This window comes from Semicossyphus pulcher, unplaced genomic scaffold (genome assembly GCF_022749685.1).
Source record: "Semicossyphus pulcher isolate SPU_LCO1_2020_fin unplaced genomic scaffold, fSemPul1.0.p SCAF_3, whole genome shotgun sequence".
NCBI classification, from domain to species: domain Eukaryota; kingdom Metazoa; phylum Chordata; class Actinopteri; order Labriformes; family Labridae; genus Semicossyphus; species Semicossyphus pulcher.
The window spans coordinates 20266126-20293112 of NW_027211704.1; the positions used below are offsets into that span (position 1 = coordinate 20266126).

The 26987-nt window shown below is 43.1% G+C and overlaps 1 protein-coding gene across 2 annotated transcripts in view; it reads right to left on the reverse strand.

Moving 5' to 3' along the window:
- The window catches only part of kif21b (kinesin family member 21B), a 65802-nt gene that overhangs the window by 15793 nt on the left and 23022 nt on the right, over positions 1–26987 (reverse strand). The window contains exons 2-31 of one of the 2 annotated variants that reach the window (XM_069677592.1): positions 25405–25627; positions 25108–25290; positions 24075–24224; positions 23045–23179; positions 22564–22743; positions 22205–22320; positions 20937–21132; positions 19714–19903; positions 19515–19578; positions 18313–18543; positions 17296–17437; positions 16741–16879; positions 16290–16478; positions 15970–16169; positions 15763–15870; positions 14866–15182; positions 14382–14565; positions 13708–13911; positions 13503–13604; positions 12958–13123; positions 12536–12596; positions 12276–12324; positions 11329–11573; positions 9451–9519; positions 9200–9310; positions 5487–5525; positions 2441–2577; positions 1006–1186; positions 740–904; positions 13–130 (exon numbers count right to left, since the gene is read on the reverse strand). In XM_069677592.1, the coding sequence (XP_069533693.1) occupies positions 13–130; positions 740–904; positions 1006–1186; positions 2441–2577; positions 5487–5525; positions 9200–9310; positions 9451–9519; positions 11329–11573; positions 12276–12324; positions 12536–12596; positions 12958–13123; positions 13503–13604; positions 13708–13911; positions 14382–14565; positions 14866–15182; positions 15763–15870; positions 15970–16169; positions 16290–16478; positions 16741–16879; positions 17296–17437; positions 18313–18543; positions 19515–19578; positions 19714–19903; positions 20937–21132; positions 22205–22320; positions 22564–22743; positions 23045–23179; positions 24075–24224; positions 25108–25290; positions 25405–25627 (4594 nt within the window). The remainder of the gene's footprint in view (positions 1–12; positions 131–739; positions 905–1005; positions 1187–2440; positions 2578–5486; positions 5526–9199; positions 9311–9450; positions 9520–11328; positions 11574–12275; positions 12325–12535; positions 12597–12957; positions 13124–13502; positions 13605–13707; positions 13912–14381; positions 14566–14865; positions 15183–15762; positions 15871–15969; positions 16170–16289; positions 16479–16740; positions 16880–17295; positions 17438–18312; positions 18544–19514; positions 19579–19713; positions 19904–20936; positions 21133–22204; positions 22321–22563; positions 22744–23044; positions 23180–24074; positions 24225–25107; positions 25291–25404; positions 25628–26987) is intronic. The other variant, XM_069677593.1, reaches the window with a different exon arrangement.

Below are 26987 nucleotides of genomic sequence, written 5' to 3' on the forward strand. Positions count from 1 at the left end.
TGTGTGTGGTACCTTGACATAATGGTCTTTAGAGCCGGTGATGACTTGGTCTTTGCCCAGCAGAGACTGCCCCACTGTCAGACACATGACCGAGCCGATGTGGCCTGTCAGCTTCCCCATCGCTTGCATCCTAAGCACACACACATTCACAGACGCGCAGAAAAGGAGGCGGAGCAAAAGTCTGTGAAATTCATTACTTACGAGAATCTGATTTTCAAGTTGCCAGTTTCACTGAATGAAATCACTTTGTGTCTCTAGAGTAAAACTGCTGAGACACAGCAGCGCCAAAGGCAGGGATGATACTGAAGAGCAGTTTAATACATTCATTTTTCATTTCTGGGGGTTGTTATGCATCATTAAATTGGTCTGAGGCCCTTAGCGTAAACTGTCTGGTCCAATCTGTTAATCATTTCCCTCTGGAAGTGTAAAGACTGAGGAGAAGATGGTGTTCCCGCATGATATCAGACATCGTGCCTTGTAAAAAACCTGCTCGTGTTCAGACTTGATATCGTCAGCGCTGAGGTCCTGTTCTTTTTATTTGACAGCCTTTTTCATGTCTGCAGTCAGATCAGGTTAACCGGCTCTTTGGCTGATTAAAGCCAGCTCTAAATTCTTTTAGACACAGATGTCCATGTGTGTTTTCACTTGCTAGATGTTAAAGATCAGCATGAATGAATATGGGAGTGACTTACTGCATATATATGAAAGACTGAATACTTTCATTCAAAGTTAAACGCACCTGTTGAGGTCCCACATGCGAACAATGTTTCCAGCAGCAGCATACAGCACAGATCCTGACGGGTTGAGGGCTATCTGGTTGATCTGACACTCGCCCTGTGCGAAGGTTATCGTGCGGGTGGTGGTGCCTGCACACGCGTCACCTGAGACCACCTGCCCTGATGAACTGTAAGGGAACAGACAACAATGAGATAACAATTGGAGTAAATATTTAGTCGGATTTATTCTAAAATGTTTCATCTGGCTAGTTGCAGGAGAGGAACTCACGTGAGCGTGCGGATACACTTGGCAGAGTCGCGGATGTCCCACACCTTGATGTAAGAGGTGGAGACAGAGAAGACCAGGCAGGAGGCGGGACAATATTTGACTGACACAACGTTGTTTGGGTGGCCTTTGAGGGTGACGATCTCCTGACCTGTCACCAGGTTCCACATCTTACAGGTACGATCTGGAGGAGGACAAAAGGGCAGTTTAAATACTCTGAACAAAGTTTGAGGAGACACAATCTATTATTTTTGCTATCATGGTCAGAATTTTGACTTTTAAATATGATAAAACTACAATGGAATAAAAGTTTATGCTAGTCCTAGCTGAGCATTAGGTCTTTATTTTGACCCTAGCTGGGAAAAAGAGCAGAGGAAATTGACTATTGATTCAACCTGGCTCTGTGAAAAGGTAACAAAATCTGCCCTCAGAACCTCTAAATCTTTATTTGTACAAATGTCAAACAACAACATTCACTGAACTTACTTTTCATCCTTAACAGATAAAACAAACAACAAACAAACAGGCTAGCAGTTTTTCCCTTTTTCCAGCTTATATGCTAAGCTAGGCTAACAACCTGGTACCAGCTCTCTACTTAAAGGGCCAGTTCGCCGATTTTCAACCTCAGTCCTATCATGCTATTATGGGGAGCTAATGCCATTATGGTAAAAAAAAAAATGCAATTTCCCTCTGTGCCTTTGGAGGATGCTATCCGCTTCTCCAATGGACCCTTGAAAACCTCCGCCAGACTACGTAAAACGCGTCATCTGACAGAGGCCAGGGAGTTTGCTAAACTACACTTCCTCAATCTAGGACGCCCGCCTCCGATGTCATGTCTCGTTCAAAATCGTCAGGTTTGAAATGTAGACTGCAGACCTGAAGATTTTTTAGACAATCCACCGGTATATTCTCGTCGTATTTCGGATTCTGTAGCGCTCTGAGCCATTGCCAGTGTGTCTCACTTGGCCATTCCTTTCAGAGGGAGGGGCACAATGCACACTGGGTGTTGTAGGAATATAGAACGTGCGAAACCACGAGCTGTTTGTACAACTTTCTCCACAGCTATGGCACCAATCTGAAACATTATTGCTTCTATCGATTACAGAGAACACCAGCTTTGACTGACAGAGGCTTTTTCCAGGGGCGGATTTCCCCTTTAACACACGGACACAAGGGTGTTCTTAATCTTCGCATCACTCTTAGGAAGATGGCTTATAAACATATTTTCCAGAATAGTTCCAGAACTAAACTTTCATGGTGTAAATATTTAAAGGAAACAATTTTTAAGTCATCTTATTTTTTGTTTGAAAGTGAATGAGACTGATTTAAAAGAGCTATAAAAATCCCATTTGTAGGAGTATACACACTCATGAAGACCATATAAGTGAATTATCCCCAAATAAAAGAGCCTACAGTGAAGTAAGAGAGTGAGCGGTACCTTTGGATCCAGTGAACAGCAGCTCATCTGTAGCATCCACACACAGCACGGGCTTGGAGTGGCCCTCTGCCACAGAGACACTCTGCAGGGGTGCTGTCCGACCCCCCTTCACACCCCCAATGGGATTGATCACACCCCTGAAGATCACACAGTGTTACAGTTACTTTAACATAACTCAGTAAGGCACATTTTTTTCTCACATATCTAGAGATGTATGCACAGATGTATGCACTGTAAAACACAGGCCGTTCACAAACATGCAAACAAAAACACAAGTATTCTTTCATTATACAGAGACAATACAAACCTCACTGGAGAGAAAAGGTGCTCCACTAAAAAAACATGTATGCAGGTAGAAAATAACACACACACACACACACACACACACACACACACATCTTCCTGTTGATTTCCTGAACCCACCTGCTCCATCTCTCTGGCCTGCCTCCCACCCCCCTTCTTTCTTTATGTTGTGAAACAGGCCAATTAAGACACTACAACAGTGTCTCCTCTTGCTCTCACACACACACACACACACACACACACACACACACACACACACACACACACACACACACACACTCACATACTGTACATACAAACACACACTGCCTATTCTATACTATGTGCACTCAATCTCTGCCCCCCCTAACCCTCAACAATCTATGTCCCACTGACAGGCCAGAGTCCCAGAGTGCCTGGAGAGCAGTCAGCGGACTGAGACAGAGCCGACAGAGGGTGAGAAGAAAAGGGAGGAATGTGGGAAAATTGGTCCCTGGTGGGCTTCCTAATAACACCAGTGGTGGTTAGTGTGTGAGTGTGTGTGTGAGTTTGTGTGTAAGAGAGAGACCGGGAGAGAGGGAGAGCTGCAGGATGTGAGGAGGGAGAAGAGAATCTGTGATAACAAACAAAACTCAGGACAGGTCTGTTTGCACAGATGAGAAAAAAACAGAAGGGTGTGCTTGAAACTCATGGAAACATGCTCCTCTTCTGTGCACGTACGCATGGTGATGTCCCAGCGTGAAAACACACACAAGCACACACGTCAAATCAAACGGAAACATTAACCACACTTCCTGTGAATCTTTTTTAACGGTGCATAAAAATGCCAACCAAAATCAAAAGCTGTCAATCATCAGCCAGTGGAAAAAAAAAAAGATGGCATGCATGTCCGCCAAGTCTCATGAAACACAAAAGAGAACCACACAAAATAAGCTGAAAACAATTGGTATGAAGAGCCACAGCCTGACACACGGACTACACAGCAGCCTGCAACTCAAAAATAAACCACAGCACAACGTCTTCAGACGTCAGCATCACCACATGCAGGTGGAGGTCGACTCTCAGTCCAGCACCTCCATGGCTGATCGCCTTTAGGGGACCAAAGGGAAAGGGTGTGGTGCATGTGGGTAGGTGGAGGAAAGTAACAAGTCGATAACACAGTCAGATTATCAGCTTCTGCTCCTCTGCACAGCTGCACAACCTGACTGTGAGGGGACGTGTATGGACTGAACACATCACATACAATCTGTCCCAGCCTCTTATTGGTCCATTTTAAAAAGGGCGATGATGTAACACAGGTTGATAAAAAGAGGAGTAATCTATAAATGTAATAGAAGTTTTATATGATTTCAAATAAATGGAGAAGCGAGGGGAAGGAAGATATTTTTAAAAAATAGGAGAAGAATAATTTGATGTGCAGTTTTCTTTTGAATGAACCTTATCACTCCTTATCACACCTTTTTTCATTGGTTTAAATGGGAAGGCATTTAGTCACATGGTTACCCAGGATAAAGTCTGATGACATAACTAACTTTAAAATGTTTTTCTTTTTAAAGTGAAATGAACTACAAGAACCTTTATACTGACAATCAATGAAACAAACATTGCTTTACTCTGTAAGAACAAAAACTGTACATGTAATAACACTTAATGCAGCACTGTGCTGTGTTCCCACTCGATAAGTGTCTCTGGAAGATATCATAGTGTGCTGTGTTATGCACTATGTTAGGGCTGCTAATGGATGTGGCAGGGCCGAGCACCATGCAACCAGCAGACTAATGACAACATGGAGGGAGATCAGTGTGTGCTCTCTGCAGCACGCAGAAAAACAGGCAGAAGAGCCATGGTGAGTGGTGCATCAACTTGTGTTTGTGTGTCAGTGTGTGTGTATGTGTGAGAGAAGTGCAAAGACACAAGAATAGAAAGGATTGGAGGAGAAAATGTATGTCTTTTATCTTTATTATATATTTCTATTTTATCTGTCTTAGATGAGCTAGCCTTGCTAGCTATGAACATCATTTTTTGTAATTAATCTGTACAGAAACTCTGGTATAAAAGCGACAGCCCCTTTTTTTCTACGGATTAAACAAACAATAATATGGTAGTGATAGTGTCCTTAAGCAAGACAGTTAACCCCCAAATATAAGAGTGAGTGTCAGTGTGTGGATGCAGTGAATGACATGCTGCTGAATGTTCGGGAGACTATAAAAGGCTGAGCAGATTTTGACATTGTTGCAACCAGCCAGACAAGCTATTTCCCTCTGTTCCCACTTTATGTGCTAAGCTAAGCTAACTGTCGTCACGCTCCTGCTACATATTAGAAGGGAAAGAAAACATCGCTATTTCCTAAAATGTTGACTAATATCTATTTCTAACCCTATCTATACCGCACTCATACTTGGAAATGATGTAGTGACATATCTAGGTAACTGATTATGCTTGTCTTACAGGTTAATAATCAAAATACCAGGTACTTACTATGTGTAAAGATATTTGCACATTTTAATATTTGCATTTCTTTCTGTAGAAAAGTGGTAAGGTTCATTCAGGCCTCGTGTGTGAGCAACACCACAGAGAAACACTACATCACACGGGTGGGGAAGGCCGGCGGCTCAAGAAAGCCACATGTGGTTAAAACATGCACCACAACCACCCACAGAGGAGGTGAAAAAGGAGGTGGAGACTACCAGCGGAGACGACATGACACCAGGTGAGTAAAACAGGCAGATGGGAAAACAGAGAGTGACAAACACAGTTCCTCTACCTGAGCACCTCGGAGAGCGAGGAGTCGCTGTCATCCGACCTGGAGGCAGAAGAGGAGCAGGAGAGGGGAGGGAGGGAGGGGCGGGAAGAGGAAAGGGTTAACCACGCTAAGGAAAGACAGAAGGGTTACTGGCAGAGGGTTAGAGGGAGGAGTGACTGGAGGAAGGGTTTTAGATATAAAGCAGTGAAAGCTCAGTCAACGATAAAGCTTGTCCAGTGATTATCAGGCAGTTTAATGTGTTTTTTCCAAAGATAACCGCTGAACAGGCTTTATTCCTTGACCACTGTCTGCACATGTTGTCCTTGGTAAAGCGCATTTACTGTAGGTACAACCACACTCTCCCTTGAGGTGTTAGCGCTAACACTGAAGGTTAACAGTTTAAAGAAATAGTTTGACAGTTTGGGAAATATTTTAATGGGTTAGAATTGATACCACTCTTGTGTCTGTTGTTTAATGAAAGACTATTGCTAGTAGCCAATTAGCTTAGCCTGAATACTGTTAACAGGGGAAAAGCTAGCTTAGTTCCGTCCAACGGTATCAAACAACACCTCTTAAGCTAACTAATGAACAGGTTATATGTCATTTATATACAAAACTAGGCTATTTGTAGAGGCAATACTTTGTTGTTTGACATGTTATGTGCTGGTCTTTAACCACATTTGTTTATTGTAACAGTTTTTTAATGATTAAAAAAAGGATATACTTGCTAATCAGTTAGCTAGCAGAGTTAGCTATTTTCCCCTGTATCCAGTCCTTTTGCTAAGTTAGCTAGCTTACTGCTGGCTTCATATCCAGCTAACAGACACCAGAGCAGGTTCAATCTACTCATACAACTTTTTCCCCAAACGTCAAACTATTCATTTGAACGAAGCTGAAACAGGGTAGGCTTCTGAAAGAAAAGGGGAAGTAATTAAGGAGGAAACACTGACTGCCAGGACGGTCATACACAGAGGTAAAACAAGCACACATTAAAAGTTCTACTCCTTTATTGCACTTATCCTCAATGTTTAACTTCCCTAATGCCAGTGTAATGCTCCCACATCTACTTTTTCCATTTAGGGAGTTAGAACAGAAAAGTACAGCAAACAGGGTTAACAGCAGGACAGATTCAGAATGGAGGATAAGGTTTTCAATCAAACTCACAGGCGACCCTGCTCGAAGCTGTCAAGACCACACAAATACAGTACCTCCACAACAGCCCAAAGGGAAAGGCTGGTATGTGTGTAACAGTGCAATAAAAATGTTATTATATTGTAAATATTTTATAGCCTCGGGTTTTGTCGCCATGAGAGCCTGTGCTTTACAGTCATGAGCATGAAATAATAAAACAGTTGTGGATATGTCTGGAGGGAGCAGCAGAGTTAAAAACTGACAGAAATTCCCCCATTTGTTGATATTTACTGCCGGCTATGGTGGCTATTAGCATAGTAATATCAGCTTTCCGTTCATACTCTCATGACAAAATCCTTTTCTAAATTCATTGGATTTCGTGGGAGCAAATGTAAAGTGAAGATGAATATAAATGGATCTGGGATGCAAAGCGTCTTTGTCCGATACATACACAGAAAGTTAGTTTAAAATTAAAGCCAGTTTTTAAATCTGTGTAAAGCGCTATGTCCCAGTCTTGTAGGCAAACTATCTAATCAAATATGATCAGTCAGAAAACAAAAGCAGAATGGCCAATTAAAAAAAACAGTCTTTTTAAATTTTAATAGTTTCTGTGAACTAATAAAGTCGTACCTGGGAATAGGGCTGAACAATTAATCGCAATATGACCTACTGCAATTTTCAAATTGCAGGAGGTGCAATATTTGTTAAAGGTAAAATGTGTGTCAAAATTCCATTTTAATTTAAATATTGTGCCGCAGAGATGTTCTGGCCTACACATCATCTACAGTCATAAGTATTAAATATCTTCATTTGGTACAGATCCCCACAAAAAAAACACCATAATCACACCATAAATATGTTTTTCAATAAAAATGAGAATAAATATGTAAAAAATGATAATTCCCTTTAATATCGCAAATCATATCAAAATGTGCAATATGAGTCGAAATAATCGATATTTTTTCGAAATCGTTCATCCCTACTTGGGAACATCACTATCTTCTTTCTTTGCATAGCAGACAGCCTCTCATTCAACACCCAATTACACAGAGTTCATACAGATGAGTCAGACTGGCTTTGTAATTATTTTCTAATACATTGTCTTCATTTAGCCTTGAGTTTATGCTGGTGGTGATGAATGAAGTAAGGTCAGAGTTAGCTCACAGTAAAGTCAGAGATAGGTCTGTGTCAGTCATGTTAGGACAGTTAAACCAAACAAAATGAAAAGGATGGTTTAAATAATGAATCTTTGGATAAAAATCATAGCTAGTGTTTGCTTCTGTAAACAAAACATTAACACAACCCTCACCTCACTTACACACAAGCGCAACAAACGAAATGATGTGAATGTGTTTGAAAATAGCAAAAATGCAAATGCTCCCTGCATCAAAACATGAAAGGAAAAAACCTCACACCGTTTCATCCTCCTGCATCATGCGCTATAGGAAGTCATCTCCTGTGGGAGCTACATATGAAACCCTGATCATAAATATCCTCCCACACTGTCACCCTGAGTCACATTAAAAATGGCTACCAATGACAACAGCTTCATGGAGAGAGCCAACTCATTTACCTATCTATGCTCCACATATGACACAGGCTCCAACACACAGATATTGGGTACATACACACACAGAAGCCCAACACCCTGACTAATTTCACAGCACATCATTGATAACAATTAGAAGTCAATAAAGATGAGGAATGTTCCGGATGAATGAAGATTGCAAAACAAACTTTAGAGCAGAGAAATGAAGTACTGACATTTGTCAGAGTGGAAAGCTTTCATTAAGGCTGGTTGCTTATATCAGCCTTCACAAGTAACATTAACATGCATCCACATTAAAAGCAGGGCAATCCAGCACTAACACTTGCTACAGCCTCATAAAATAAATATATTTGAAACAAGTGTCTCAGTGTCGACCCTGGATGTTATGAGATGCGGTTTTTATTGGATAAGATTGGATTAGATTGATTTTCCTCCTGGCTAAACGCAGATTATGTGCATCATTGTCATGCACAGCACATCATCTGCAAATATAAAACTACCACATCTCGCTTTTTTCCATTAACCACGACCGCCCTGACTGTTCTTTTCTACAGAGGATGGTGCAATCTGAACTGCCTCCCTCTCAATCTGCATTTGTTTCCTGGTAACTGCTATATATGGATTCGACACACCGCAATTACACTGTGTTGTTGCTAAAAGCAGGGCTGGCTAGCCTGTGGTCGTGGTTTTCATGATCAGATCTTCAGTGCCTCTTGAGTGCATGTAACACCTGGATTCTGTAAACATTTGCACCATCTGATCCCCAAGGAACTACATTAATGCCAGATGAAAAGTCTGTTTGTCTCAGAGTTTGATTCATCTGAAGATAAACAGCTGGAGTAAGACACTCTTAGGAGACTCATCTACGCCGCGGATAAAAGCACTTTCCTCTAGAAAGGCCTGACCTTCAGCCTATCTACAGGGCCAGGGAGGACCCTAAGCCATGGTAAAAAAGAAAAGAAAAGAAAGTAATGTTTCAAAGTGAAACTGAATTGATCAGGTGGGAACCAGGGGACAAAAGGACAATAGCAGAGGCTGTCATGTGTGTACTTACTTGTCCAGAGCAGAACCTTGTGTTTGGTTGCTGGTGAGCCTCGAGAAGACATTGCGGTCATTTCTGGTCCTCAGAGGAGGGGAGGAGGGGGGAGTATAGCCATCAATGGGCCTGATAAAGTGTGGGAGGGTAAGGAAGTTCAAGGACAGGAAAAAAAAGATGAGTTTAGAGAAATTATAGGTTTAAAAATTACATAACAGTTAAAAACATTCAACATAATAGCTTAAATCAGAGCATTACGGGGCATGTACCTGTATGAGCGGTCGTAAGATTTCCTCCTTGTTATGGGGGAAGTGTCATAACCTCGAGACTGCCTGGGACTGACACACACACACAAAAGCAAGCTAAGCATATCTTCAGGGGAGTGCACAGGATGATACACAGCTGTGTGAAAGGCTGGGAATCTATAAGCAACAAGGGATTTATGTAAATGTAACATTTCAAGCACACTAAAGCAACTGGCAGACTCATTTCTTAAAATATCAAATCGCACACAACCAGGCTTCCCCTTCCCCGAGGACTGATGCAAATTCCATTGATTTCTCCTTTTCCCTCCCTTAAGCAGTTTTATGACCTAAAAAATTCAGGCCCCTGGCAGGTCTCCAGTGGTTGTTTGCTTGGAAGTGTGCAGCAGGAAATGCACACAAAAAAATCTTGACAACTTTGTCTCAGTGTTCAGGAAGCAAAATATAAAAAGATGTTATTTTTTATTGATATACTTGGGAAATACCACAGGGTGTTTACCTAAGGTTATGTTCTTATTCTCATGTTGCTACGTTCCCACGTTTGTTTATCTCAGTAAAGTCTCAGTAGCACTTGCTAATATGCAACCCATGTCACAGGCATTGAATGATTCTGCATCCTGCTTAAGGGCAAATCAGCAGAACAAATGTTTACCAATAAAGGGATTCTAGATGAGGTTCTCTTAAAGAAATTCACTATCAGCCTACCCCAAAGGCAAAGATTAGGCTAATAACAACAACAATTTTTTAGGTTATATTTTTACTAGCTAACCACAAAGAGATTGTTACAATCAGCTGCTATCCAGAATGATGCACATCAGGCACGCTACACTCTGTATGAGGCAGAAAGGTGCCGTCTTAACAGGGTTAAATGGGTTGTTTTGGGTAGTTCTGAGGATAAACAGTTGATATCGTTAGCTAAAATTAATGAATAAACTGCTGGTATAGTTAGCTTAAAGTAGTGGATAAAATAGCTAGCTGACAGTAGTGGATAAAATAGCTAGCTGACAGTAGTGTATAAATGGTTGATATTGCTAGCTTAAAGTACTGGATAAACAGTTACATGAGTTAGCTCAAAGTAACCAATAAAATGTTGGTATAGAGAGCTAAAACTAACAGATACAATGCCAATAGCTAAATAAAGTGTTGGTAAAGTTAGCTAGAAGTGAAGGCTACATGGCTGATAGCCAACTTAAAGAAGTGGATGAGTGGCTCATAGTTAGCTGACAGTAGCGTGTAAATGGTTGTCATTGTTGGCTTAAAGTAGTAGATAAAAGTTGAAGTTGAATTTGTAAGCTAAAAGTAACCATAAAAATGTTGGTATGGAAAGCTAAAACTAATGAATACAAGGCTGATAGCCAGCTTAAAGTAATGGATAAGCAGTTGAAGTTGTTAGCTAAAAGAAGCCAAACAAAGTGTTGGTGAAGTAGTTAAAAGCAAAGGAGCTAGCTTAAACAAATGGATAAATGGTTGACATGGTAAGCTTTAAGAATAAAGCTGAAAGTAATGAATAAAGTTATGGTATAACTTAATTGAATGGATAAATGGCTGATAGCTATTTAAAGTAATGCAAAAAGCTACTTGTATTGAAAAGCTAGTTGACATTACAAATATATGTAACGATAGTTGTGTTGTGAATTAAGGGGTACTTGAGCTTATCAAACACACTGTGGGAGTTCATTAATAAAAAGTTGTAAACCACTGCTTTAAAGGGTGCAAATACAGCACACCATCATCAGAAAAACTGCAGTAAATATTTCTTGTAAGATTGTTATAGTTAAAAAAGACTAAAATACCAGAGCCAAGCCACCTTCATCCCCCCTTCTTGGTAACACTTGGACCAGTCTTAGCCTAGTCTCATCTCAGGGGTCATTATGATTCACTTACAAGGTGTGTCCCCTGATAGGTAGGCTGATGGTGCGAGATGCCCGATCCCTGTGGTAGGGGTCCCTCAGGGCCAAGCTGAGCCCAAGACTCACTCTCCCCAGGCACAGGCCGTCCTCCTGGATGTCGGTCAGTGAGGCCAGAGACTTGGTGATGTGCTGCTGCTTGCTGCTTGATGAGGGGTCCAGGGCTGGACCCAGATACTCCGCTGACACCGCCTTCATCTGAGCTGACAGACGAGGCTCCATCTGGGTGAAAAATATGCACCATGTGTGTTACAGAGGACCATGGAATGGGAAAGGAGGAGAACAGTGTGATAGGAAAGGCTCGGACATAAAATAAACACAAAGTCTGAATTGAATTGAGGTGCAAGAGGAAATTAACATACAGACTGAAAACACTATTCATCAGGGAAAAAAGGTAAAGAGAATATGAAAACAGTAAAACAAACATGTTTCAAAAGAGAAAAACAGCCATTGTGGCATCAAACAAAAGCTGGAAAACAATACCTAAAAAACACAATTAAAGGAGAGAGGCACATCAATATGGATGAGCGGGATTGATGTCAGGGATTCCTCCTTTGAATATCAAAAAAAGCTTTTAAAGTGTTTGCTTATACTGCCCCCTCGTGGTTCATAACCAGAATGACAGCTGCACTGCCAGACAAACTGTGGCGTGTGTGTTGACAACGAAAATTAGAGCAAGGGTCCAAACATTACCATCATGTAACAACATAACCTGTCATTGCGATTTATATAAGGTGTGCAGGCTGGCATACTGCAAGACGCAGCACTATATGATGCACCAACACTTACACGTACATATAAAACTACTCTGAAAAACAAATAGAATAAATGTTAACCTATTTGTCAAAGGAGAGAGGATATCTTTGTGGTCTAAAACAGGAAGAATGTGGTTAAAGCTCAATTAAAAACACTAATCAGCCGTACCTTTACTTTGAAATCATCTTGGCTGTTGGATTCCTTCATTTGCGATACACTGCAGGAGGAGAGAAAACGAGTTAGGAAAGACGAGAGAACGGTACACACTGATATTTTCAGATGAAAGATTCACACCATGAACTCGGTTTTTTTCACCTGTAGCAGATTGTGGTAAATGTTTTTGGGAGAAGAGGCTCACTGTGAGAGAAGGATGTTGTGTGATGTTGTGTATCGAGGATGCTGTGTGGGCGAGCAGACTGCAGACTCACCTGCTGTCAGAGGCTTGGCTGAACTCAGAGGGCTCCTCGTCTGTGCTGGCATAGCCGTTTTCTGGAAGCGCACACAACATACAACTTGTCAGCCCCCGGCACAACGCACACAAACACTGCTCAACATTTTTTAGTTTAATATCTTTCCCCTTATTTGCAGTTTTAAGGCTGATAAAGCCTCATCATTTTCTGTTTTTCTAGATTTTAGGTTCCTGTGAATCAGCATTGATGAAAAAGACGACACAAACGAAAGGCAGAATGTAAGTGGCTGCTTGACAGAGACACAGAGAAATATGTATTTAGTACTGCTGGATTGTTTATTGTAATCAGCATGGTTTAAGCCTATTACACTTTAATACATAACATTTCATCCTCCAGTGATGCATAATACTCTGGTAACACAAACACAAGCCATCACTCACCCTGCTGTACATTGTGGATTAGAGCCTGGAGTTCAGGGATGTACTCTGCCTTTTCCCGCAGGGCGTCTAGGATTATGTGATTGTGTGACGAGCCAATCACATCAGTCTGTCTCAGCTGACCCTCCAGCAGTCTGATCTGATTCTCCTTCTGAGCCACCTGTAAACTCTGTGAAGACACAATAACCAGATGAGTCAAAAATAACAGACAGTCCAACACATTGATCTTTTCAGCAAGAATTACACACTAATATCATCTTGCAGTATAATTGGACGCCACTAGGTGGCACCCAAACATCATAAACTGCATCTGCATGTCATTGCCTTGTAGTTGAGTTCAGGGCATCAATAAATAGAAATAACGCTTATGAATGCTTACATTAAAATGTTGTCTGTACATGTGATTCCCTAATCATACCATAATAGTATTTACACACCTCCATGTGGGCAAAGTTGAAATACTTCCAACACTGCTGATTTAACACATTTTTCAAAGCCTGCATAAGAAACTTTATTTTGGTTAATTGCCGCCCTGTGTGACAACTCACTTTGTCGATGGACGCCTTCAGGAAATGGTCCAGCAGGTTACGAGCTTCTGCCAGAGAGCAGGAGCTGATCACCACAGAGGTGTCCACAGAGTCTAGCTCATCCTGCAGGAAGGCACAACCAGAGGCATAAACTGAGTCCCTCAGTCCTTTCTCACAAGCTGGAAAGCCAGCATATATTACTTTGTATGTGTGCGTGTGTTCATACCTTGGTCTCTTCTATCTGTACAATAGTGGCTTGGCAGTCGGACAGACTGTCATTGATGTAGTCTATGTTGGCGTTTAACACCTCAATCTCCTCATTGATTTCCAGAAGGAGGCGGTCCTCTGCTTCTGGCCCCTCCCCGTCCGCCATTAGAACCTCCCTCTTGTGTGAGAGCGCCTCCTGCTGGGCCGTGAGCTCCTCTCGCTTCTGACTCATCAGAAACAGAGATGCAAACAAAACCAAAAAAAAAAGAAAAGTCAGACCTGAACATACAAATAGTCATGGAAAACTATTCCACATCTTTCCGTCTTCAGACTGAGCAGCCTGAGCCTGACAGGTTTTTTGATGATGCGAGTCAAACATAGCAGACATAAAAAGTATTTTTAGCCTTTCAAAGACTGTTCCCATCTGCTTATACTGCACGGTTTCCACAGTCTGTGTGTGTGAGAAAAGGAGGAAGGAAGAGCCTCACTCATTTCAGTTTCAGCTTTCAACTACAGAGATGAAGTGAGCCAAAAGAATAACTTAGTTTTAACTTCTGCTGCTGCTGCTGGGAATATGAACCTATGTAATTTTGATCTTTTGTGTTTGGTTACTAATCACCATCACTAATAATTCTGCTCATCTCATAGTGCCTATTGGCTGATTGTATTCGGATACATGTAAGCCATTCCTACCTTGATAAGGCGATCCATGTCAGCCTCTACATTAGAGATGGTCATCCTCTGCATGACGATGTCCAGGATGCGGCGCTCGAGGGTTTGCCACTTCTGACGAGCGGACTTGGAGAAACTGCTGGCTCTGCCCGCCGCTGCGACGCTGCCCAGGCTTGCTGGCTTACGCTGCAGCTTCTTCCTACTGCTGGAGGGAGATGAAGAGACAGGAGATGAGAGGAGGGGGGATATATGAAAATAGACAGATGCAATAGCAGTGGAAAAGAGGAGAAACTAAATCAACAATTATTTTTATGGCCACATGGGGCCAATAAGCACCTTTCAAGTGGACCTTGTTACTAACTCTGGTTCCTCGGCTGCTAAATGCTCCACTATGCTCAGCTGCAACTGTGTCTGTGAGCCTCATGGTGCTGAGTAGGTAGTGCATGTATCAGAGTATCAATTACGGCCTCTTTAAAGATCGTGTTAACACATGTAGCCATCTTACCCAATGACCCTGGTCCCGTCCATGCTCCCTTCACTTTCTCCGAGGTATCCGAACCCGTTGTTCTTGTTGTTCCACTGCCTCACCAGCCCGCTCACAGACCTCCCAGTCTCCGGTTCAGAACTGCTGGCAGTCGTGCTGGCTGATAACTCAGCTCCAGAGTCTGTAATCGAGGGGCTATGGTTCCAGCGGGCCACCCGTCCGGCCACGCGGTCCGTCATGGGCTTTGCCAGGCGGCGCAGGGCGGTCACTTCCTGCGTCTTCCTGCGCAGCACCAGCTCCTGCTGCCGCTTTTGAGACTCCAGCGCTCGTATCTGGTACTGATGGAGAGAAGGAAGAGAAAGTGTTTGTTTTTCAGCTCCATCTTTTATGTTCTTTGAATGTTAATTAGATTCCTGAGCAGATTTTTGCACAACAGGCTTACAAAGTGTAGTACATGAAAGCGTTTTAAGACTTAAGATGAAACCCTACATAACAGGATTACAAAGGGGCCCAAGGTACGACAGCATTAATGTTTCCATGCTCTTTACATAGCCTCTACTCAAGGGAAAAACATTAAGATGGAAATTAGAACAGTAGTACATACTAATCTTTAAAACATAAAACAATACCGACAATCTGTGTGCAATATGTTAGACAGCCTGGCACTTAAAAAACCTGATTTATGTATTACAAACAGATGGAGACCTGCAAACGCACACATGTATGCAAGCGTCCACGCCAACACACCAGCATGAATCATTTATCTAAATACAGTAGTGAGATCTGAATTTGGACCATGTTGAACACAGCTGTAACACAGATTAAACAGGCTCAGACACAACATTGCTCATGATGCCTCAGTGACTGCTGACACTAATAAAACCAGACAGCAACACACAGGAGGAGGTGCAGCCTGACCTCTTGTCGTCGCTGCTCCTTCTTGAGCTGGGCAATCTCACGGTTCCTCTTTGCCTCCACCACCCTCCTCCTCTGCTGCTCCTCCTTCATCTGCTTCATCAGCGCCACCTAAAAGAAGTGCAGAGGTCAGGCGTCTAAACTTCTCAATCAATCTCGTTCATCCATGCTCCCGTTCCCCCCTTCTGTCTCTCCTTCCTCCTCCCTTACCTTGGCTTTCTTCATATCGTTGACCTCCCCCTGGAGTTTCTTCAGCTCCCTCTCGTACCTCCCCTGGTTTTTGAGGAGGCGCGCATGCTCTTTCTGCGCCGTTTGTAGCTTCAGCAGGTCTCTGTTCATCTCCTTAAGACGTTTCTCGTACTCCTGCTTGATCCTGTTGGCCTTCTCCTCCGTGTAGTTCTCCATGGACACTGTGTTACCATAAAATACTGTAAGTAACCTGTTTTCAGGAAGCATTAGTTTTCTACCGACTAACTTTATAAGTAACCAACTACGTGTGTAAACTACAATCCCATGATGCATTAACTCACTGAGGTTCTGCAGGACACGGTCTCTCTCCAGCTGGGTGTCTCGGATCTTGTTCTGCAGGAGGATGAGCTTCTCCTCGTACTGCAGCTTCAGCATCAGCAGCCTGCGCTGGCTGTTCTCCAGCTCGTCGATCAGCTTCTGTTTGATCTCGATCTCGCAGGTCAGATCAGCCAGGTCCGCCTGGAAGTTGGCTGCATAAAGAAGAGTTAAAATTAGCCTCCGCATGTCTTCAGAAAAATGAATTCCATGTGGCGTTTTTTTAGAAGCAGAAGAATCTATAAGACTGCAGATTCGAATTCAGCTCTACACTATAAATATCATGGCAACCATCAAACAGTTGTTGGGATATTTCAGTGTCAATCTCAGTGTTGGACTGACCGACACCCACTAAAAACAGGATACATAAGAGCAAGAGGTCTGGTTGTTTTGTTGTACCAGCTGTCAGAAACGCACCTTTCTCATCAGAGTCCGAGTCAGAATCCACCAGGCTCTCGTCACTGTCAAACCCGTCCTCCTCCTCCCTGCCCTCCTCCTCATCCTCCCCTTCATCTTCATCACAGCCGCTCTCCTCCTGCAGCGGAGACATGACGTCCTACACACAGAAACAGAAAGACACGACAATCTCAATTTCGCTCTCTTTGGCGGCACCTATGGCGATAAACGGTAATAGCGGGAGCACATTCCCGAGATATGAAGACCACAGTTGGCTCCTTTTGTTACGGTTGTAACTCCTGCTGTTCCTCGCTGACGGTCGCTTTCCTTTTAAGACTGTTTGCCTTCATCTGAGCGTCGAATTTGTTTCTTTTTCTTTGGATTTTCTCTTATTTTTAAAGTCGTATCTGTCGTCATCGATCTTTTCTTTGTTTGTTCAGCCATAGTAGATTACTGTTTACTCGCAGCACTTGCAGAGACCGGAAAAGCAGCCGCTTAACTGACTTAACAGACATTTATTTAAATGAAAATCTTCGCGATCATCACTTTGAATGCTCACACAGATTTATACTCTACCTCAGCGTAGTTGTCGTCTGAATCGATCTCTCCATTCTGTCCGTTTTGTCCGTTTTGTCCGTTTTCTCGACCCTGCCCGTTCTCTCCGTTCTCATGAGTGTGCAGTTTCACTCGTTTCTTTGAGCCTTTCTCCAACTCCGGACTACAGGAGGAAAAACAACATGTTTGTAAAGCCAGATCACAGCTGGAACAGAGAAAAGGTATCATGACAGTCTGTTCTTTTATTTTTTGCACCTGTGGCTGAAGCCTACCTAATTCAACTTCAGTAGCACACAGTGTTTCTTGTCTATTACCATGCATTAAAAACACTCTCCTTCATGTAAGCTACAGGCCGCATGCTGCTGACAGCCTCCATTAAGGCTCTGGGATTGCTGCCAAGTCATATGCTAACAGCAAAATCAGACCTCTAAAGTCATTAGCACAGTCTTCCTCAGCTCATCTACCCCTCATCTTACCCTTTTTAGCTCTTTAGATTTTATTGCCAATTTTATCTCCCCTTTGCTCTGTCTTTTACAACCATCCTGCTTATCCCCCATCACAGCTCCAAATTCCCATCTTCCTCCACGTCTATCCCATTAAACCTCATTTAGGCTGTTAGGCAGTGTGCTTCTCTCTCATGACCCACTGGCCGACTGAATTAGACCTTTCTGTGTCCGAGCCAGCGTTACTTCCCAGCATTGGCTGCATACCAATTCTATTCAGACACTGGCCGCCCCAAAGCCCTAAACGACTTGTGATGTGCCTCTTAAAAATGAGGCGAGAAGAAATGAGGAGGGAATCGTATATGGGCATGAACAATTATGTACTTATTATACTCTCTTGGCTTTTAAAACATGCACAGGTTAATTGAAAAGGGCTTAAAGAGAGCGATGAGAAAATTAACTTCACATTATGTCATTCTATTTGGATAATTAGAGAAATAAGAGCTTCCTGGAACTCTGTGAACTTGACGCTTCCTGACTTATTAAATATTGTATAATCTTTTTAAAATTAAAAAACATGCACTTCTCTCCTCACCTCATTCTCCTCTGCCTCCTCTCCTTCTTCTTCAGCCTCTCGATGTCCAGCTTGGCCCGGCGTAACACGTCCGTCATCTCGGCCTCCATGGACATGGGAGAAGGGGAGGAGCCAGGCGGGTGGCCGGGGGCGGGGCTGAGTGAGGAGGAAGGGAACGGGGTACGCGAGGAAAGTCGGGCCGCATGCCGGCGCAGCGACTCGTTCATGGCCTCGCTCTCAAGCAGCTTGGTTCTGTCAGAGGAGGAAAAGTCATCATGCATTCATTACAAACTCGATTACCACGGGCTAACTAAAGCTGCTTCTTCAAAGATGATAACACTTTTTAAAAGAAGAACACAATCCTCTACTTACAAATAAAACATAAAATTCACAATTTATTTTAACTCCACAGCTTCACATTGTCTGAAATGGCAAGGAGCATATTGTAGCTTATTTAAGCTAACGTTAGCAAACGTTAGCATAAAACTGCTGAGTTACTGACATTAAGAGACTCTTCACTGACCTTTAGAATGTGCCCTCCTGGTGATTCCCTTTAACTACACTCAACAATTTACCATTACACTAAAAAAGTAACTTGTTGTAACATTAGCTGCTGTTCGTTAGAAGTTAGATTTTGTAACTTTAAGATAGGGTTTGCTGAAAAGTGTTGACAAACTGTTGAGAAAATGTAACTGAATGTGAACCCAATCTATTTTGGGAAATGCACTAACTCACTTCCCTGTCATGAGTTAGATCAGAAAATTGATATCAATCTTCTGCCTGTCGAGTCAATGTGAAGCTACAGCCAGGAGTCGGCTAGCTTAGCTTTGCTATAAAAATGGAAGAAGGGAGAGACAGCTAGCTTAGCTCTGTCCGAAGGAATCTGCCATTTTTATACACCTGTTTTTGTACAGAGCTAACAAGATATAAAATATAAATTACTGAGCTTTAGAGGTGTTGGTAGGTGGACATTATACCTACAAAAATAATATCAGTTTCTCTTTGTGTCCAGTCTTTATGCTGAGCTAAGCTAAGATAATCGCTGCTAGCTGCAGCTTCCAATTAAACTGCTAGAAATTGTTGTAGTCTCTGGGAGAGAGCATGTAAATACATTTCCTAAAATGTAAAGCTATTTTCTTTAAAAATATCAATATATCCAACATCCATGTAATTAAGTACTTAGTGAAATAGTGTAGGCGTTATTGAAGGTTTTGGGCTCCTACCTGAGTTCTTCAACCTCTCGGATGTAGTTCTGGATTAAAGCCCCGATCTCCTCGTTGCCTTCACCTACAGGTCAAAGGAAGATTATTGTATTGTAGGAAATATAAATAAGTTTAATGCATTCAAATAAATACGAGTGAGATGTAAGACTGTAAACTCAAGGGACAACATTCATAGTAGTAACATCTCCCCTTCACGTACTTGACTTGGTCAGCAGAGTGCTGACCTCGTTGGCCAGCAGATGTGTCACTCGTGTGTTCAGGTGGTCGATGGTCTCCTGCATGGCCTTCACTCTGAGGCGCAGCGTGTCATTCTCTCTCTGCAGCATGGCGTTCTCCTGATACAGGTCGCTGAAGCCCTCTGAACCTTCCTCACAGGCCACACGCTTCCCCTGCACGGAGAAGTCACATTGAATAACCACGACCCTGACAATACTGGGGCCTGGAAAAGTAACCTAAACTTCTAGATCTGCACAGATGTTGTAGGCCAACAACACAAACTGCTATTGTTTAAACTGAACTGGTCTGCCTGTGGCTCTTAAAGTAGCTATTGTTGTATTTTGAATGATAAACGCTGCAAACATCCTGTTGTGTCAGCGTCAAACAGAGAGTCACTATCAAATCCAGCCACAGCTCGCAGACATCATTACCTCCACCAATCCAACGCTCCATTACTTCCAGACTCCGGTCACATTACATCCCTTATTACCACATATAGGTCAGCTGGAAGGCCCGCGTCCTAGTCACACATTCACTTCCCTCTAGAAACCGTGCTAACCCCTTTAAATCGCATAATAGACTGACGAATCCGCTAAATGATTGCTTGTAGCCCCGGAGGTCAAAGCTGATGGAGACTCTTTGCAGACTTTCTTTGAATTTTATGCCTATTTCTTGTCACATTTCCTTGCATCATGCTCCCACTCTATCTCCTTTGTGCATAAAGGTTACACAGAGCTTCTCAGCACAAGCACATTCAGCTACAGGATCAATTTATCTCTGCCTTATGCTGTGAAATGCTGACATTGCACTGATTAATCTTCATACTCGGGTGCTGCTGTATACTGGAGGCATAAATGGATGTGTGTGTTCCAGTAAAGATCTTTAATTTAATCCAGTAATCAGCTCTCGTACGTGACCTCCACCATCATCTTCACTTATTCCCATTAGTCTTTTATCTACTTCTGCTCAGCCTCTATCCTCAGTTTCATCCATCATATCACTCCTCTCTTACGGCCTCGTTGCATCATTCAGACTGACAGCCATGTGTTGTCTCTCTTCTTCCACCTGCCACTTTTCATTCCTCATCTCTTCTCCCACTGTCATTAAGCCCCTCTAATCTTTTCTCTGAGCTCCTCCTTGTCTTTATTTTCTCAAATCTTTTTTTCATTTCCCTCAGACTTTCTTATCACTCGTCAAGTCTCTCACCGCCTTGTACTCCATCAGCTCCATCTGAAGCCGGGCTATCTCGGCACGCAGGGCGCTGATCTGCTGGCTGGTCTTGTCCTGGTTCACCACCACCTTGTTCTTGATGTTGCGCGCTCGGTTGGCGTACTTTAGGGTGTTTAGAGTCTCCATGAAGTCCCGGTCCGACGGACTGACGCAGGCGATCATCACCGTGCGGCTGGAGAGGAAGGAATCATAAAGGTTGTTGACAAAATTGAGGTTGAGAAACTTTTTGTAAGCATGAGCACAACAGGCAACTACACAGTGTGTATTTGTGTACCATTGAGACTCTATACTGCTTTTTACAATAGTCAATATCTACACCAGAGCACTCAGGCTGCAGCCAATGATTATTTTCATTGTCGATTAAGTTGTTGATTATTTTTTAAATGGGAATAATTGTTAAAATTGCCTATTATAATTTCCCAGAGTGCAACATCAATGTGTGTTTTCTATCCTTAATGGCATATTAGGCTTACAGTAATAATCTTGAAGATTTTCATTAAAAATTAATGTCTGTCTATCGCCGAATGCGGTAACACAATGGTGATTAAGCCTATGGCCCACTGATAAAAGCCTGTGCATTTGCAGGATTACAGACTGGGTGTCTGCAGCAACATTCGCAGAAAACAATCAGAGGCAGCGCCCAGTTAGTGACACGTTTTCCATCACTCAGCAGTGATTGGTCTGCCAGAGAGGGTAGGCGGAGCTAAGTGGCTGCTTTTCCGCTCTCTGCAAGTGTTGCGAGTAAACGGTAATCTACTATGGCTGAACAAACAAAGAAAAGATCGATGACTACAGATACAACTTCAAAAATAAGTGAAAATCCAAAGAAAAAGAAACAAATTCGACGCTCAGATGAAGGCAAACAGTCTAAAAAGGAAAGCGACCGTCAGCGAGGAAAATTAAGAGTTACAACCGGAGCCAACCGTGGACGTCTGGGTAAATTGGGAATTGTCAATTACCGTTTATCGCTATTAGTTGCCGCCAAAGAGAACAAAACTGAAATCTCTGAGATTATATCTTTAAAGTCTTGACTTTGGAGAAGCAGAAAACATCACATTTGACATCGACATGTAATCAATTATCAACATAGCGGCTGATAAATTTTGTCAATCAGCTGTCAAATAAACCGAATAATGGTTTCAGCTCTAAAAGGCTCCAATATGTTCCACTACATCCTGTATAGATATTGTTTTTTGTATGTACAGTATGTTTATGTTCGTGTGTGAGTGTGTGAGTGTGTGTACCTGTTGCCTCCCAGTGAGTCCTGTAGCAGACGGGTGAGTTTGGAGTCTCTGTAAGGGACGTGACCCCCCTTCTTTGTCTGGTCTCCTAAAGCGCTAATCACATTTCCCAGGGCCAGCTATAGCGCACACAAACACGCACACAAAAAACAAAACATTCAGATCACAAACAAGCTTTCTACTGTTACATTATTAACATGCTGACATTTAAAAAGCAGAAGAGACGAGTAAGAAATATCATATTCCAAAACACCTGCAGACAGACGTGGAAGAGATGATGTGTGCTGTGACATTTTTCTTTGTCTGCATGTTTCCTGTCACACCACCCACACATGAACACACACACATTCAAACAGTCTCACCAGTCCACAGTTAATAGAGATCCCCTCGCGCGCTCTCTCTCCCGTAGCTCCGGTGCGTTTCAGCCTCTCAGAGCCAGCCAGGTCCACAAAGTGGAACTTGGCCATCAGGGTCTCGAACTCCGGCTGAGCGATGGGGCCTGAGTCGACGCCGTTCAACTCCCCGTTCTCCCCTCCTCCGTTCTGAAAGTGGGCGTGGAGAGCCTTACATACAAGTTGCAATCATTTCATCACCTTTAATGATACTCTGACTGCAAATTAATTACACTATTTATGTATTATTTACACTTTGTTCATCATCCTTGAGCCTAATTTCTTTTTTTTCCCTAAAATAAATCCACATCTTTTTCACCATATTCATTCCTGCCGGTTCCTTATCCCTCTTCATCCTGCTTTCCTTCACAAGCTGTCAGGTTTCACATTAAAGAGGATGAAATTCTAATAACACCCCCCACCCTCCCTCTGCTCAAAACCCCTGTCGTACCATTTGAGGCTGCTGGCACACTCTCATCTGACAGAGGTATATGGTGAAGATGGCGTGCGAGCGGGAGCTTTGGGCGTTCATCTGGGTGCTGGCTGTGGTGCGGGACAGAGCGCCGAGCTTCAGACACTGCAGCAGCTGCAAGGAGAATAAGTGGACAAACAAAAAGGTGTTGACACCACTACACCATCATCGCCCCGATCACTTGCTGAAGAACTCCATAGTCCTTCTCTTCCTCCATACTTTGACATTTTCTCTCTGCCATCCCACAGGAGATCCCATCTGTCTCTCAGTAGTCTGAATTTTGCTGAATTTAATGCACAGATGACCTCTCCAAAATTAATCCTTTCTTCTCCTTCTGACTGCCACTTTACAATCTGCTCCCACCTTTCTTTCTACTCCATTTAAGAAGAGACCGAATAAAACCATGACAGTCTTTACCGTTGCCCTCCCTCTAAATCCCCACCTGCCACCCCTGTTGACCTCTTTGTCAGCGGCTCGTCGTATCTCCGCTAGCAGACATTCCTGCTGCCCTCTTGAACCCATCACTGCCTCCTTTCTCCACACTGATGTACTCCCCATTTCTTATATCGGGCAGCACACTGGAGCCAACACTCCCTTATCGTCCCTCGGACTGTTTGCTGTTTGTGAGGACCGACCGCCAGATGGTTGTTGCTGGAGATCTTCTTGCAGCTCCCATGATCTGCCTCGACCCGTCAACATTCATCTGCGTCTTTACAGTTAACCCTTTGCGATGCAGTAGCTCTCATTTCTACACCTCTTTTCGCCATGGTCACAGAAAACATATTAGAAAGCATTCAGGATCTGAGTTTTGCACTTTCGTTATCTGACTTTTCCTAGGGCCAGTATTAAGAATTATATTTTCAAAGCCATAGAAATGCAGAGGGTTTTGTCCTTGAGGAGTTACAGATTTTAAACACATGGTGTAAAAAGACTGCTAAAACAAAAGGATGATAACTGCAGATGATGAAAGATGATACACAGACCAAAGCACACACACACATGCACCCACCTCCTCCTCAGAGTGCACCAGTCTGGAGGTGACTCCCGTGGTGTAGATGCTGCCACTGGAGTCCTCGTGGATCTTGATGTTGGACTTCCTGCTCCGACTCTCTGGGTCTCTGGTTCCGTCAAACAAGTCCAGGATCTCCTCATTGTACAACTGCAGGAAACAGAAGCCACAAACACAGTCATATCACTATATATTATGTACACACCCAATTTTACGCTAATTTTAGAGGATTTAATACAATTATTAAGCTTTTCTTCGATTTTCTCGCTTGTTCTCACAGCTGTGTTTCTTATTTACACACAGGTCACCAGGATGACCTCACAGAAACCAATGAGGGCTAAGAGGCCACAGAGGTCAGCTGACAGCTCAGCTGTTCCCCACTACTGCCAAACACACACACACACACACACACACACACAAGCATCTGTTTACCATCAACAGAGATAACCTATTGACCTAAAAACGTCACACAAAATACACACTAACAACAGAGAGCAGGACAGACAAAGACAAAAAGGAATAAGAGAGAGCGAGAAAAAAGCGACTGAAATGTTATTATAGAATTATTAAAGTAATCAGATCATACACACACACTCACATGTAGAATAATCTGCCCTCAAAGAAAAGCCAAACATGTGCCTGCCAGAAACCTCTGGAGGAAATGATTACTTGTCATTTTATCTCATTGCTCCTACACAAGCGCCCCTCCCTTCCTCTAATCCCTCGCCTGTTTCCATCTTGTACCCCTCGGTGATGAGGAATAATGTCAGAGGTAATGGCCGACATTAATCAAGACCAACAAAGCACAAGCACACATTCCTGCCCATCTGTCATTGGGTTGTCACTTCCTGTTTGTGGGAGAGGGGGCTGATCCCCTCTGTTTCCTGTTTTGTCCCATGTGGTTAGAGTTAATATGGACAGATATCCATCACAGCACACACAAGCAGGGTCATCAATACTGCACTGTTAAAGGATTAGATCAATCAGTTGTTACAGCGTGGTTGCACATGTATTAGACAAGTCTTAAACCCACCTCCAGGAACTGTGCGCTGACTTTAAACTCGGGCGCCTGGCTGCCGGTCTCCTGGGCGCGCTCCCTGCGGTTCTCGATCCCCTCAAACAGCTGGTGAACGGCCCGCGGGATGATGCCCTGCTCCAGCTGGCTCAGGCTCACGTCGAAGCCCGTCCCCATGGTGTACGTCTTCCCTGAACCCGTCTGAAACACGTTCAGTCAGATACCATTTACTGTTTACTTTATACATCCTACATTTCTTGTGCTTTGAGGTGTTTAGGAGTGTTTTATATCAAATTGTAAGCCCCTGTCTCGTACCTGCCCGTAAGCGAACACCGTGGCGTTGTAGCCCTCGAAGCAGCCCTCGATGAGCTTGTACACGCCGGCCTGGTAGATGTGCTGCTGCTCCGAGTTGATGTCAAATACATAGTCGTACGTGAAGGCTTTGTCCTTTCCCAGGAGGACTTGTGGTTCTCCAGGTGTGACCAGCGTGCACACATGGCAGCCCTCGATCTTCTCCTTGGCCATCTGAGGACGAATCCTGAGAGCGGAGAACAAAGACTGTCAGTGAGTAAATCAATTAAGCCATCAGATATCACAAAAGTAAATGGCTGCTATTCAGCATAGAGGCTGTGATTGTGCTTGAAATGTTTTAATGTATTAATGCAATGTGTATATCCAGCACGACGATCTGATCAACACGCTACGCACGCTCTGCTCTGGCCTCAAGGTTATTTCAAGTGTAGACAAGGAACCGTGAGAATCTGAGCGCTCATCATGAAGGGATGATGAAAAGACGTCTGCAGCTACGACTGTTTTATTTACAGTCTCTGAAGATCTTTAGTTAATTACAGGAAAAGGAAAGTTTGAAACAACAACATTGTGAATGTGAGATTACTGCTTGTTTTGAGTGTGTTGGTAAAATATTCCTGTTTACATTCATCATCACTCCTCACACAAGACCTTCTGCTGATCACGTCACTGCTAATCCACAGAATTATACAGAGACAGTGTCAAAGACTCCGTCAGTACAGCGCAGGACTCCTACAACTTTTCACCAGGACCAAAGATATGTGTCTTATCTTATTCCATGCAGGTCTACTTGTTCAAAGCTTACAATACCCACAATGCAATTCAAATTCACTCAACTGTACAGATTTGAGCGTAGCGGCTAATACCGTCTCAAACATCCAGACTGAAGCAGAGTTTTTTCTTTAATTTTCAAACTTAAAGTAGTTCAATCCAGCGGGCACTGACTCAAGTGACATCACTTGAGGAAATAACTCCAGTCCTTCTGGAGTAGTTCCCTCTAAAATGGTCTGATTTTTGGGGCACCAGTTTAGCTCAGAGGCTACAGTCCTCAATGCAGCTAACACACGGCTTTTTTGCTTAGTGGGAAAAGTTACAGTAGGCATTCAGACCAGGGTCAAATGACTCTGCAGTTGACCCTGGTACTTATCGCCTCCGCTACGATCGGCAATGATGGGAACACAAAACCCGGGTCGACACGCTCATCTTTAACCCTTCAGTTCTTTGTTTTGGGCAAGATGCAGCAACACTGGCAAGACAGCGAGGTGAGAGAGCTTCTTCTGATCCGAGGGCAACAAGAAATAAGGTGACGGGTTTCCGGCATGTTTCTGACATCAGACAGTGACGCAGAAGAAGAGACACCGACAGGAGTATACTCCACTGCCAATGGGAAAAGAGACATTTATTTGCAGATCTTCCCAGGTCTGAAAAAACACGTCTTTCTGCCACTGAAAAGAGCAGATTTTATATGTTTGAGATGTTTTATTACAGAAATTTCAAATTAATCCCCAACACAGTGAGATATGCTATCCTTTAACACTTCTCTATCCATTCACACCATCTCCAAACACTGTTTCCAACCACTTTGATCG